The sequence below is a fragment of the Pistacia vera genome, unplaced genomic scaffold, assembly GCF_008641045.1.
Source record: "Pistacia vera cultivar Batoury unplaced genomic scaffold, PisVer_v2 Contig700, whole genome shotgun sequence".
Lineage (NCBI taxonomy): Eukaryota > Viridiplantae > Streptophyta > Magnoliopsida > Sapindales > Anacardiaceae > Pistacia > Pistacia vera.
The window spans coordinates 156,387-169,800 of NW_022196558.1; the positions used below are offsets into that span (position 1 = coordinate 156,387).

General features: G+C 35.5%; 1 protein-coding gene across 1 annotated transcript; it reads left to right on the forward strand.

Annotated features, from left to right (window-relative positions):
• Positions 1-147: 147 nt before the first annotated feature.
• LOC116114127 (acanthoscurrin-2-like) lies at positions 148-11,429 on the forward strand. The gene is made up of 2 exons (XM_031400282.1): positions 148-179; positions 10,844-11,429. The coding sequence occupies exons 1-2, from the start codon at positions 148-150 to the stop codon at positions 11,427-11,429; spliced, it is 618 nt and encodes a 205-aa protein (XP_031256142.1).
• Positions 11,430-13,414: the final 1,985 nt, after the last annotated feature.

Sequence of the window (13,414 nt, forward strand, 5' to 3'; positions counted from 1 at the left end):
TCTTTTATTTATGTTTATTGAAACTTATATCATTATTGCACCATACTTAACTCTCATAATCATATCATGTGTAATTTCTAAGATCCTCTTAACACTTTGCATGTACGAGGTTATTAGTATCAAAATCAAGCATCGACAAGTATAGAGATGGGAACAGGCCTGGCTCAAGGGGTAGGCAGGTGAGGCACCTGCCTAGGGCCCCAAAAAAATAGGGGCCAAATTTTTTATAATTTTTTTTCATATATTACAAAAATAAGTTTGTACCTCTAGTTTTATTATAAACATTTTACATATATTTCTACCCAAAGTTTGACGAAATAGTAAGTTTGTACCTCTAGTTTTATATATTCTAATTTTCACCCCTAAATTATCACATTGAATTTCTTTTAACAATAAAAAGCTAAAATAGTCATTTATATGTCTCAAATTACTCAACCCCAATTCCATCCTAAAATTCGACATTCACATAAATCATCTCCACCCCCTCTTCCGTTGCTAGCCGTTTGGAGTTGATTCCGATCAATTTTCTCACCAAAATTGATGGGAATCATCACTTTATCATTTCCCAAGCGTTTTTCCAACTTTGATAGCCCTTGATTTGACCGATTTTTTATGAATCTCATAACCCAACCCCACCGCGCACGACAGCCATTTTCGGCCTTTTCAGCATGTACCTGGCGTTGTTGGCCTTCCTCGACACCACCATCTTCCTCCCCTCAACCCTCTCACTAAAATCGGTATCATACCTCATCCGTTTACTCCGCCAATTGTAGGCCACCGTTACCTTTTGGGTTGCGACTTCTCAAGCCTTTTCTGGCCAATCCGGGCATTGGAAATTACCTATTTCACCACCCATTGCTTCTCCAACATCTGCTCTCCAAAACCCCCCACCAACCTGACCTAGTTAGCCTGTCGATCGCCATTCACCCCTCCTAAGTGATTTTGCATCTTAAAAGGCAAGAAAATAAATTTGAAATATTTTTTTTTTAATATATGCTTATATTATTATAAGGCTCCCAAAGTAACTCTTGCCTAGGGTCACAAATGTTCTTGAGATGGCCCTGATTCCTTTCCATTGAGAAGCATGTGGCCTCCGATCGTCGTTTAAACCATGACGACCCGGTTGACATGCCTGTCATCATGACACCCTCGGTACTCCATATAAAAAGAAAAAGGAAAGAAGAAAAGAGAGGATGGTGACTTAGTTTCTATCCAGATATAATATCAGTGTATGTAGACTTTGGGTTTTTCTCTAGCCAAACCACTTTAAAAGGGTCATGTTCTTGCATCGTCATCGAGGACATTCGTCCCAGTCTCATCCATATTTATGCATTAATACATTCTTCTTTGCTGACCCCCTAGAGTCACGCACCCATCTTGCTCGATTTCAATACGATCAACTGAGTATCTCTAGTTGTTGTGGATTCTTGTATTGACATCTAGGTCGATGCAGATTTTCACATCAACATTTTGACGTTAGAAGGAAGGCCCTCATCCTTGAATATTCTGATCCAAACCCATTTCGGTTTCGGCCACAACCGTTGTAGCAAACTCATCCACCTAACGAGAGTGGGCAATTCCTAATTACGACAGCCTTCAGCTCTACGTCTCGACTCAGGTCAGTCGGAGACTCTCTCGGCCCACACATGCACAAGGATAAGCCTTACTATCTTTACTCACCAATGGTGGGTGTGCAAGGCTTGCCAACGATGGGTGTGCAAGGCTTGCCAACGATGGGTGTGTGGGGGTGGGGGTTTTGTTTGAGGTTGGGGCCGTGTAGGGTAGGGTGGGGATGAAAAAGAGGTGTTAGGTTCAAGATTTTTTATTTTTTATTTAACTTTTATATATTTTTATAAAAATTATAAAGAATTATAATTATGAAAATTTTCGGAATGTACTCTCTTACTCGTAATCATAAGCTTATCATAAAAGAGCATCTTATCACCAATATCATTGTCCGTTGATAGACCATAAAGTTGACATTATTTGAAGATAAGGAATCTGTTATATCAACGGTTATTTTCTTGAGTCAAATCGGTGTTACACACAATCAAGTATGGATTAAAAAGAGTTATTAACCTGATAAATTTCTTCTTCAAGCTTCGAAATATGATGCCTAAACATTCATTCAACAGTCTCAAGTATAGTACGAAAAAAGAATAAGTTATTGTTAATGCATTATTAATAACTCAACAAATATACTCTTTAGTTACCAGGGGGCGTTTGAATTATATAATATTTTATTATAAGAGATGTTATATTAACGGAAAGATATATCACTTTGAAGATTATTGAAAATGTTTAGAAAATGTGTTTGGTTTGTTCGAATAAATTGATGAATAATATAATGCTTTCTCTCTCTCTAGTAGTATACTCGTAAAATAACAGTAAAACTTACTAAATATGTATAAGAAAATATACATGTAGATGAGTATAAAATAATGGGCCCATATTTAGTTTTTCTTTATATACAAATCTTTTCATAATATAATAAAGTCACAAAATAACAACTCGATAGTGTTGCCAAACCCTTCCGTTTCTTGACGTTCCAAAACAACAACTCGACAGTGTTGCCAAACCCTTTTGCTTCTTGACGTTCCAAGCGACCGCATCTCACCTACTACCTGCAAAAACATTGAAAACAATGGGATGGACACTAATTGCTCAGTAAGTAAACCCGCAATACTACCCTTCTCTCATCGTTGCTTATATTCTGAATTTCTTTCCTTACATCACACTTCTCTAATCTTCACTGTTCTTTCTCTGTTTCTAATTTCTCACTACTCATGATAGTAGGCATGGTATCATGCATATGTATGATGCAAATGCACAAATGCATAGGATATGCATTTTCTTTTCTGTTTTTTCTATTTTTCTTATTCTGTTTTCTGTTTCATTTCTCTGTATTTCTTTCTATGCTTCATTTCTTTCTTTTCTTTTCTTTTCTAGTCGTTTTTTCTTTCTATTCCGATCGGACTTGGTTGAGGCATGGATTTGGAACACTGACCGTGTGAGTGTATTCTCTAATTCTGGATACAGTCCTCATCCACATGCATTTCTAACGGACTGTACAATTCTCCTTTCTGATTCTGAGGCCGCTAACTAAAGGTGGCGTGCATGTGGGGCTATGTCACTCACGGGTTCCCCATCGCAACAACCTTCTCTTCTTTTATCTTTTTACACTTCTTTAAAAAAAAATTCAGATTTGAACTTCTTTAATATTTCTCATTTCTTTCTATTTGTTCTTTAACTTTAATGTTTATTATTGCTCTTTAATGCTCTTATGAGTATGTATGCATGTAGATGGACTCATGCTTATTATTCTTTCTAAATTCACATGTTTGGATGCAATAATGCAATATGGAATGTAAACATGTCATTCTCTACCATCTACAAACTCATCTCAATATAACAAATAATCATAATCATGTATGCACTTCTCTTTGACATTTTATCAAACAATTTATATGCACACATCAACTCTAATTTGGCTACATTTCTACCTCTCTTCTAAGCCACCAAAATTTGGAATAAAATACACCAAGATTAACGTCAAACATGTCCAGGATTCACACTCCATAAATTCTACTCCAATTCTTCCATAATTCATCCAAACTCTCATCAAACATCAAGTACATAAACACTATTTCTCATTGATAAATTCTAACCATCATTCAACATCCATTCCATCAACAATTCTTCATATATAAGCACATACATGCATAAAGGAAGTTCTCTTCACAAGTTTACTCCAATCATAACTAGGGTTGAATTTACTTACCTTAGATGTGAGCAATCCAACACTTTAGTAGTCTTCCTTAATCCAACTCTTTTTCTCTTAAATCCTATGAACGCAAATCATAAGAATTCAACACTTTAGAAATTTAATCTTATATCTTAGTGCAAGGATCTTACCTAAGGATGCTTGTGATTGAAATTCCACTACAAATAAACCAAGATCTATGAATTTCCTTGAAAAATGATTGAAGAAATTTGAGAGAACTTGGGTGGAAGGTGGCGTGAATGGAAGGGGAAGAATGGCTAGGGTTTTATTTTTTAACTGTTAATATAACAAAATATTACTTATAGTTTCTCATTTTACCCTTGTACTTTCTATGAAACTCCATATATGTCCCTTAGTCAATTACCATAATGCCCTTATTTTTATTAACTTCTCCATGTTATTCTACTTCTTTTCATTCCCCACTTTTTCAACTAATTATGAGTGAAAAGACCATTTGCCCCTAATGAAATTTTAGGGAATTTTTTCACACTTGTTCAAGATAACTTTAACAAAATTCAACTAAGGGTATTAAGGCATAAGTAAAGCTACGTATCTCGATATGGGCATTACAAATAATATGTTTGGTTGGGAGGATAAATGGGAGGGTATGTTATATAGATTACTAAATTGCCCTTCTTTTTAAATATTAACATAATATTATTTTTTGAATAATTTCTTTTAATCCCTTCCATTTGAAATTTTGCTGAAACACCCCAGCTATATAAAACTTTAATTTGTAACAAAATCATCCCCACCCACCCAAAGCAATTGCCGGTAGCCAGCCAGCCAGCCACCACCATAGGCCGCCGTCGACAGTCGAAGGAATGATGCATGACTGGCTGTATATGGCTGACCGTGAGCCAGAAAAGCCATTTCCAGCCATGTATATCAAATCCATGGCCGTTTCACAGCCAGATCTATGGCCATTTCATGGCCAGATCTATGGTCATTTCACGGCCAAAGATGTGGCCGTGAAACGGTCACAGATCTGGTCATGAAAAGGTCAGATCTTTGGCCAGAAAAGCCCTTACCGACGCACGATTGACTAGATCCTGCTGGTCATGCACCATTGTGACAACTAACGTTGACGACTAACGGTGGTGAGTAACGACCGGCGATGGTTTTGGGTGACTAAGGGTATTTTGTTAACTTTTAAACTTTTTTTGTGGTTGGGGTGTTTTAGCTAATTTCTCAAATGTAGGGGGGCTGGGTAATTGTTATTTGGTAGACATTTGAAGGCATTTGTGTCTAAAATGATTTTTAGTTAAGGGCAAAATAAGTATAAAAATCAGATTACCCGATAATATTTTAATCCCAAGGGTGGGGGAGGGTATCAGATTACCCCCTACATTACTAACAATAAACACTATTTGTAATAAAAGATTCCTATAATATTTTATTACTTGCAAACCAAACACCAAAATCTTGTAAAATAAACGAAGATTATCCATGTTATCTTATATGCTCCCTATCCAAATGCACTCTCAGATTTAAATACTGATCCAAACGCACCCTCAGCTATATCTATCAAGTATTTGAAGAAGGTTCATATTGAATATTGTCTAAAGAACGTATGAAAGTTCATTCCTACCATGCAATTTGAATCACCCTAAAAAGATTAATTTAGGAAAATTCTCTTCAATTGCAGATTAAAAGCTATTGTGTTTAGTCAAATTATAAGCTTACACTTCGATTCAAACTAATTTGTCAATAAAGCTACCAATCCTATGATTTGGATATTCTGGAGAAAATCCTTTTTTATTTAAATTATATTGAAAATTAAACCAATTTTTTTAATTTTATTAAGAGTTTTAAATTATAATTACGTAACCTTTTTAGTATGATGAAGTACAGATTAAACCCAATAAACTCATGACTCTGGTTTAAGAATATTTGACACGACATGAATGTGGTACGACACGAAACGGTTTCAACTTTCAACATAACCCATTGGGCAGAACAACTTACACATACCTAAGGTTTGCCGAAATAACAAGTTAGTACCTAAAAGGTTTTGAAACGACAAATAGGTATATTCCGTCATATTCTGTTAGTGATTTTCGTTTGATAATAGTGAAAAGACTAGAATGCCCTTGAAAGTTTGATATTTTAGTTTTTTATAAATTTAAAAATTTCTAAAAAACCCCATAGGTTTGCTAATTTGACTGCCACCCGTAGTGCCAGATTCCGGCCACCAAAGCCGGAATCTGACCGAAAAATTGCGTTACGACACAGACCCGTCGGATCTGTGTCGTAATGCGTCGATCTGGCCTTTTCCGGCCAGATCCCGACGGTGGTAGCTGGAATTTGGCACTGCGGGTGGCGGGGGTGTTTTGTTATTTTACAAAATTTTTATATATTGGGGTATTTAGTCAAATTAGCAAACCTAGGGGGTTTTTTAGAAATTTTTAAATTTATAAAAAACTAAAATATCAAACTTGCAAGGGCATTTTAGTCTTTTCACTATTATCAAACAAAAATCACTAACAGAACATGACGGAAGGTACCTATTTGTCATTTCAAAACCTTTTGAGTACCAACTTGTCGTTTCACCAAACCTTGGGTATGCGTAAGGTGTTCGGCCTAATCCATTGTGAAATCATGAAGAACCGGGGACAAGAAGTTGTTAAATGAGACATAAACTATGTACAAAGTACAAACTGAATTTCTGTTTGGTACTTCCTAACAATTATGCTCTTTTTCAACCTAGTTTGAAAATTTTTGAAAAAAGAAACTGGAAACGAAACCTCTAAATTAAAGTTCAACAAAATTCTTAAAAAGTTAGTTGCTAAAGAAGTTGTTATATAATTGTTCAATAGTTGCTTGAATTGTAATAAATATTTTGAGTGTCTGTTCCAAAATTCGTTGCTAATTTCTAGTAACATCAATAACATTAAGGTTCAAGAATAGTGGCGGATCCAGAATTTTTGTCGAGGGGGGACTTCCGCGGCTCCGTTATCGTTTGCTAAACAACTAGTAAAAACTTAAAATACTCACCAAACCTTAAATAAAGAAAATAATACAATATTAAGAACTTAAAATAAAAGAATGCAATAACGCAATACTTTCTTACATTAATAAATCCACGAGAAGCAAAATTTTGAGTAAATATGTTAAATAAACCTTGACTAAAACAATCTTTTAATTTTTGGCTTCCAAAAATTATAATATAAATTTTCATGACTTTGACCAAGCCTGACCTAAGCTAAAGTAAACTAAAACTTAAATTAAGTCAACATTGCGTTGACTTTTAATATGAATTAATAAAAAAAAAAAAAGGGATTTTTCTTTATATAAATATAGAAAGTACACATTTTTTTAATTATTTTGAGTAGCAGAATAGTAACGTTTGAAATGTAGGAAAGTGGTGGGTGAAGAATAACGTACTTTAAAATATAGTTAATGTTTTAATTTGGGAAAGCAAGTTCATTCTTATACACAAAACACAAAATAAACTCACAAGATCCATGTCTTTTCCCTTCAAATTAGAATAAAAAACCTCAAAAAAAAAAAAATGATTCAACCCTAAAATAAACTAAATTATTGAAATGAGCAATACATACCTAAAATGATAAAACCAACAAAACAGAGCTAATTGACACCTTGAGTAGTGAAAGCTTCAACAATTTCAGTCTTCAAAAGGTTTAAGGTCGAAAACATGAGAAAGAGAATGAGAAAGTAAAGAATTTTGAGGATAAAATCATAAAAAACTGGTGCGCCGTGGAGAGAAGAGTGGAGAGAGTTTTAAACTTTTCATATGATGTGGGCTTTGAAAATATTAATAGCAATTTTTGTGGGTTTATATATTATAATTTAAAAAAAAAAAAAAAAACTTAAGGGTAGGTCCTCAAAGGTGCTGGATCCACCCCTGTTCACGAAGCTATTAATCTTTTATAGTGTTAAGAGTTTAAAAACTAAAGAAGAACAAAAATATCAGTCTTATAGTTTTAAAACTAAAATAAGAATATTTAAAGTAAAGAAAGAACAATTTTTTTTCTTTCAAAACAGTAAAAAAAAAAAAAAAAGTAGTTAAAAGCTAGCTATAGTAAATTCAGGAATAAACATGATTATACGCCCAACTGTATAATTCGCGTATATTCGCGAGTTTTCGTATTTTCAGCACATCCGCATTATTTGCGAAATATATGCTTTAAACATTTATTCAAGAATTATTCGTATTATTGTTGTATTTTATCAGCACATATGTATTATTTGCAAATTGAATATTTGTGTATTGTAAACTATATTGATGTGGTGGACCATAAAAAGTGCTAAAACCAGGATTAATACTACGTATTTTTCAAAATGTATTATTGACAATGTGTCATATTAAACCTATATATATTCATACCGTATTTTTTCCGTATATGAATTTTAGGCTAAATTTTTACAAACGTATTTTTCACCTTTTACTTTATCATACCCATACCTTTTTTTACCGTACTAATATCTACTCCTAGTGGTAAAAGTATTTGATTTCTACACAGAAGAAATAAAACTTATAGAAAATAGGAGACTAAATGGGTTAGTTTGATTAAGACTATAAAAACTGGCTCTTTCTCATATGTTCCATTTGAGGTAACTTCCTTGTTTTTATAGTAATTCACAATCTTATTTTATTTATTTTAAATTACAAGCAGTTTATTTATGAGCAAGAAAGATCAATACTAAACAAGATCACAATTATAGGTTTAAAACATACTTCTTATTTTATTTATTTATTACAATTTTATCATAAGGCTATATAAAATAAGTGCGGTTGAAAAATCACTTCCCTTAGAATGATCATAATCTATTAAAATTCCAATAAACTAGATATGTTTGGCATATGAAGTGACAGAGTTAATATAATCAAACTTTCCTAAAAAAAAAAAAAAAAAAAAAAAAAAAAACTACTTCCTGTTGATAAATTTAAACTACATATTGAGTAATAGACAACAAAATCGAATTTCTATCTATTAATATCGATTAAAATAAATACAAAATTGAATTTCTATCTATTAACAATTATAAAAAAAAAATGGTATATGATCAGTAACATGCAAGATATTCTGCAAAAACCTAATAAATTATCAATTTGAATTAAATAGGTTACTGAAAAAATCAAGTAGTCAGTGAAAATACCAAAGCCCCCGAACAGTCATCGCCAGTTAGTGCATCAGTCCAATTGCATCCAAAACATTGATTGCGTTAGACCTGGCAAAACGAGCCGGCGGGTGGATAGGGTCTGTATAAATATAAATTGGACCCGTGCCCTACCCTATACGGGTACGGGTGGACCTGCGGGTGCCCTTTTTTCTCTCTCCAGGTTTCAGTTTTTATAGTTTCACCCCTAACATTTTCACATATAATAGTTACACCCCAAAATTCCTATAGTTATGAAAATTGTACAGGACATTGGAATAATTACAGAATTCTAAATTTGAACCATGGCTCCAATTTTGTAGCATATGCATAACACATTTATAGAATTCTATTTTGTGAAAATAGGCAAACAGCTTCATTTCAAACCACATTTACAGGGACAGTCGGACAGCTATACTCTAAAAACAGTGCTTGCAAATCTGCAATTCACTAACTCTAAGCACAAAAATCCTCATCATTTACTGTTCATACTTCATACAGACAGAGATTTCACGAATCAGCTAAACTATAACAACTTGTAAACCTAACTCAGGAAGTTAAAACAGATCTTGAAACCCAACATCAAACAAGCTGCAGCTTTTCTGGAGATACAATAACAACAGATCTTGAAACCCAACTCACGGATCTTGAAACCCAAACATCAAACAAGTTGCATCTTTTCTGGAAGATACAATAAAAAGATCTTGAACCCAACTCACGGATCTGCTGCAATGGTGGGGGAGAAGAGTCGCGAGTCTTGCGACGAGAGAGAGGAGAGAGAGAGGAGATGACGAGTTATGACGCCCAAGTCCCGACGACGTGAGAGGGAGAGAGAGGAGAGACCAGAGTGAGAGGGCTACACAGCGATGGTGGTAGGAATGGGAATCATAGACTGGATGAGAGATTAAGAGTTTACAGAATGAATAAATAAGGTTTAGGTGAGGACCGTGAGGTATACTGATGATGAATGAGTGATGAGTGATGCAGTGATGAGAGATCGAGAGGCGGGACTGCGGGAGAGAATTGTTATGTTGAAGATGAAGATTTGTTTTAAAGTCTGAGTTAGGGACTTAGCCACTTTAGGGATTTGCAAAACCGGGTACCCGCGGGTGCCCGCAGGTTTACCCATATAACCCCTCAACTATACGGGTTGGGCCAGGTACGGGTAAAAACAAAACAGGTCTGATAAATTTGACCCATACCCTATATTTTCTACCCGGGTACAGACCGATCTGCAGGTCTGGACCCGTTTTGCCAAGTCTAATTGCAGTTATTGAAACACTCGGAACCTTCGGAACAGCACCTCAAACATCCAATACCGGCACCGCAAGTCAAAACTCCAACGCTGCAATTGAATTGTGTGTACATAAATATTTACAAAAATTAATTTTAATGATAAAAAATTAAGAAAAAAAATATCCCATGATATAAGCTTCAATTGTGTGAAATTACTTAAACCTAATGGTTGACAACTTTTTTTCCCCTTATTCTCTATCTTTTTCCATGTTAATTTGTCCCACAAGTTGTCTTTTATCTCCAGAAAAGTGATTTAACATTTGGTTAATTTTGTATCTTTAGTTTATTGAGTCATGATCTTACTGTAGTTTTGCAAGCTAGATTTAGTTTAAAATGTCATGATAATGATCATCTTTCAGTTTTGGAACAAATGTTTGGTGAGTTCATCAAAGAAGTAGAAAACAAAATAATATAAATCTAGTGCATGACATTCTTTTTAAAAAAAAAAAAAAAAAAAAAAAAAAGAACTAGTGCATACCAATTTTTCCAACAGCCTTTAGCAGGAGGTGGTGACGGTGGTGGCAGAGCTGGTGGTGGCGACAGTGGTAGAGGTGGTGGTGGCAGTGGTGATGGTGGTGGTGGAGGTGGTGGTGGTGGCAGTGGTGGTGGTGGTGGCGGCAGCGATGGTGGTGGTGGCAGTGGTGATGGTGGTGGAGGTCGTGGCGGTGGCGATGACGATCGTCGTTGTGGCAATGGTGGTGGTGGCAGCGGCGGCAATGGCGATGGCGATGGTGGTGGTGGTGATGGTGGTGGTAGTGGTGGAGGTCGTGGTGGCAGTGATGATGGTGGTGGAGGTAGTGGCGATGATGGTGGTCGTTGTGGCGGCGGCAGTGGATGTGGTGGTGGTGGACTTTGTGGCAATGGTGGTGGTGGTGGTGGCGGCAATGGCGGTGACAATAGTGGTGGTGGTGGTGATGGTGGTGGTAGTGGTGGAAGTCATGGTGGTGGTGGCAGTGGCGATGGTTGTGGTGGAGATGGTGGTAGTGGTGGAGGTTGTGGTGGCGACGGTGGTGGCAGATGTCGTGGTGGTGATGGCGAAGGTGGTGGTGGCAGCGATGGTAATGGTGGTGGCAGTGGCAATGGCACTGGTGGTCGAGGAGGCCGTGGTGGTGGTGGCTGTGGCAATGGTAGTGGTGGTAGTAGTCGCGATGAGGGTGGTCGTGGAGGCCATGGTGGCAGTGGTGGCGATGACGGCAGTGGTGGTGTTGGTGGTGCAAGAATTTGATGAACTGGGACGTCAAATTGCAAAGTACGCAGAACACCCGCGGGAGATGGAGGGCTTGATTCCTGGCTAGATGGCTGCTAAGGAATCTTAACATGATCTAAGGGTATTTTGTGAACTTTTAAACTTTTTTGTGGCTGGAGTGTTTTAGCAAATTTCTCAAATGTAAGGGGCTGGATAATTGTTATTTGGTAGACATTTGAAGGCAATTGTGTTTGAAATGATTTTTAGTTAAGGGCAAAATAGTTATAAAAATCAGATTACCCTATAATGTTTTAATCTGAGGGGTGGTGGAGGGTATTAGATTACCCCCCACATTACTAACAATAAACACTATTTGTAATAAAAGATTCCTGTAATATTTTATTATTTGCAAACCAAACACTGAAATCTTACAAAATAAACGAAGATTATCCCCGTTATCTTATATGCTCCCGATCCAAACGCACCCTTAGCTATATCTATTAAGTATTTGAAGAAGGTTCATATTGAATATTGTCTAAATAACGTATGAAAGTTCATTCCTATCATGCAATTTGAATCACCCTAAACAGATTAATTTAGGAAAATTCTCTCCAATTGCAGATTAAAAGCTATTGTGTTAAGTCAAATTATAAGCTTACACTTCGATTCAAACTAATTTGTCAATAAAGCTACCAATCCTATGATTTGGATATTCTGGAGAAAATCCTTTTTTGGCAGAACAACTTACACTACCAAGGTTTGCCGAATAACAAGTTATACCTAAAAGGTTTTGAAACGACAAATAGGTATATTCCGTCATATCTGTTAGTGATTTTCGTTTGATAATAGTAAAGACTAGAATGCCCTTGAAAGTTTGATATTTTAGTTTTTTATAATTTAAAAATTTCTAAAAAACCCCATAGGTTTGCTAATTTGACTGCCACCCGTAGTGCCAGATTCCGGCCACCAAAGCCGGAATCTGACCGAAAAATTGCGTTACGACACAGACCCGTCGGATCTGTGTCGTAATGCTCGATCGGCCTTTTCCCGGCCAGATCCCGACGTGGTAGCTGGAATTTGGCACTGGCGGTGCGGGGGTGTTTTGTTATTTTACAAAATTTTTATATATTGGGGTTTTAGTCAATTAGCAAACCTAGGGGGTTTTTTAGAAATTTTTAAATTTATAAAAAACTAAATATCAAACTTGCAAGGGCATTTTAGTCTTTTCACTATTACAAACAAAATCACTACGAACATGACGGAAGGTACCTATTTGTCATTTCAAAACCTTTTGAGTACCAACTTGTCGTTTCACCAAACCTTGGGTATGCGTAAGGTGTTCGCCTAATCCATTGTGAAATCATGAAGAACCGGGACAAGAATTGTTAAATGAACATAAACTATGTACAAAGTACAAACTGAATTTCTGTTTGGTACTTCCTAACAATTATGCCTTTTTCAACCTAGTTTAAAATTTTGAAAAAAGAAACTGGAAACGAAACCTCTAAATTAAAGTTCAACAAAATTCTTAAAAAGTTAGTTGCTAAGAAGTTGTTATATAATTGTTCAATAGTTGCTTGAATTGTAATAAATTTTGAGTGTCTGTTCCAAAATTCGTTGCTAATTTCTAGTAACATCAATACTTAAGGTTCAAGTTAGTGGCGATCCAGAATTTTTGTCGAGGGGGACTCTCCGCGGCTCCGTTATCGTTTGCTAAACACTAGTAAAAACTTAAATATCACCAAACCTTAATAAAGAAATAATACAATATAAGAACTTAAATAAAAGAATGAAATAACGCAATACTTTCTTACATTATAAATCCACGAGAAACAAATTTTGAGTAATGGTTAAATAAACCTTGACTAAAACATCTTTTAATTTTGGCTTCCAAAATTATAATATAAATTTTCATGACTTTGACCAAGCCTAGCTACCTAAGCTAAATAAACTAAAACTTAATTAAGTCAACATTGCGTTGACTTTAATATAATTAATAAAAAAAAAAAAGGATTTTCTTTATA

What these genes read in the sequence shown, in the direction of transcription:
- LOC116114127 (XM_031400282.1), top strand. Translation starts at nt 148, where the DNA reads ATGGGAACAGGCCTGGCTCAAGGGGTAGGCAG. An exon ending in CTGGCTCAAGGGGTAGGCAG is followed by an intron (nt 180 to 10,843) that starts GTGAGGCACCTG and finishes TGGTGGTGGCAG; the next exon opens with TGGTGATGGTGGTGGAGGTC.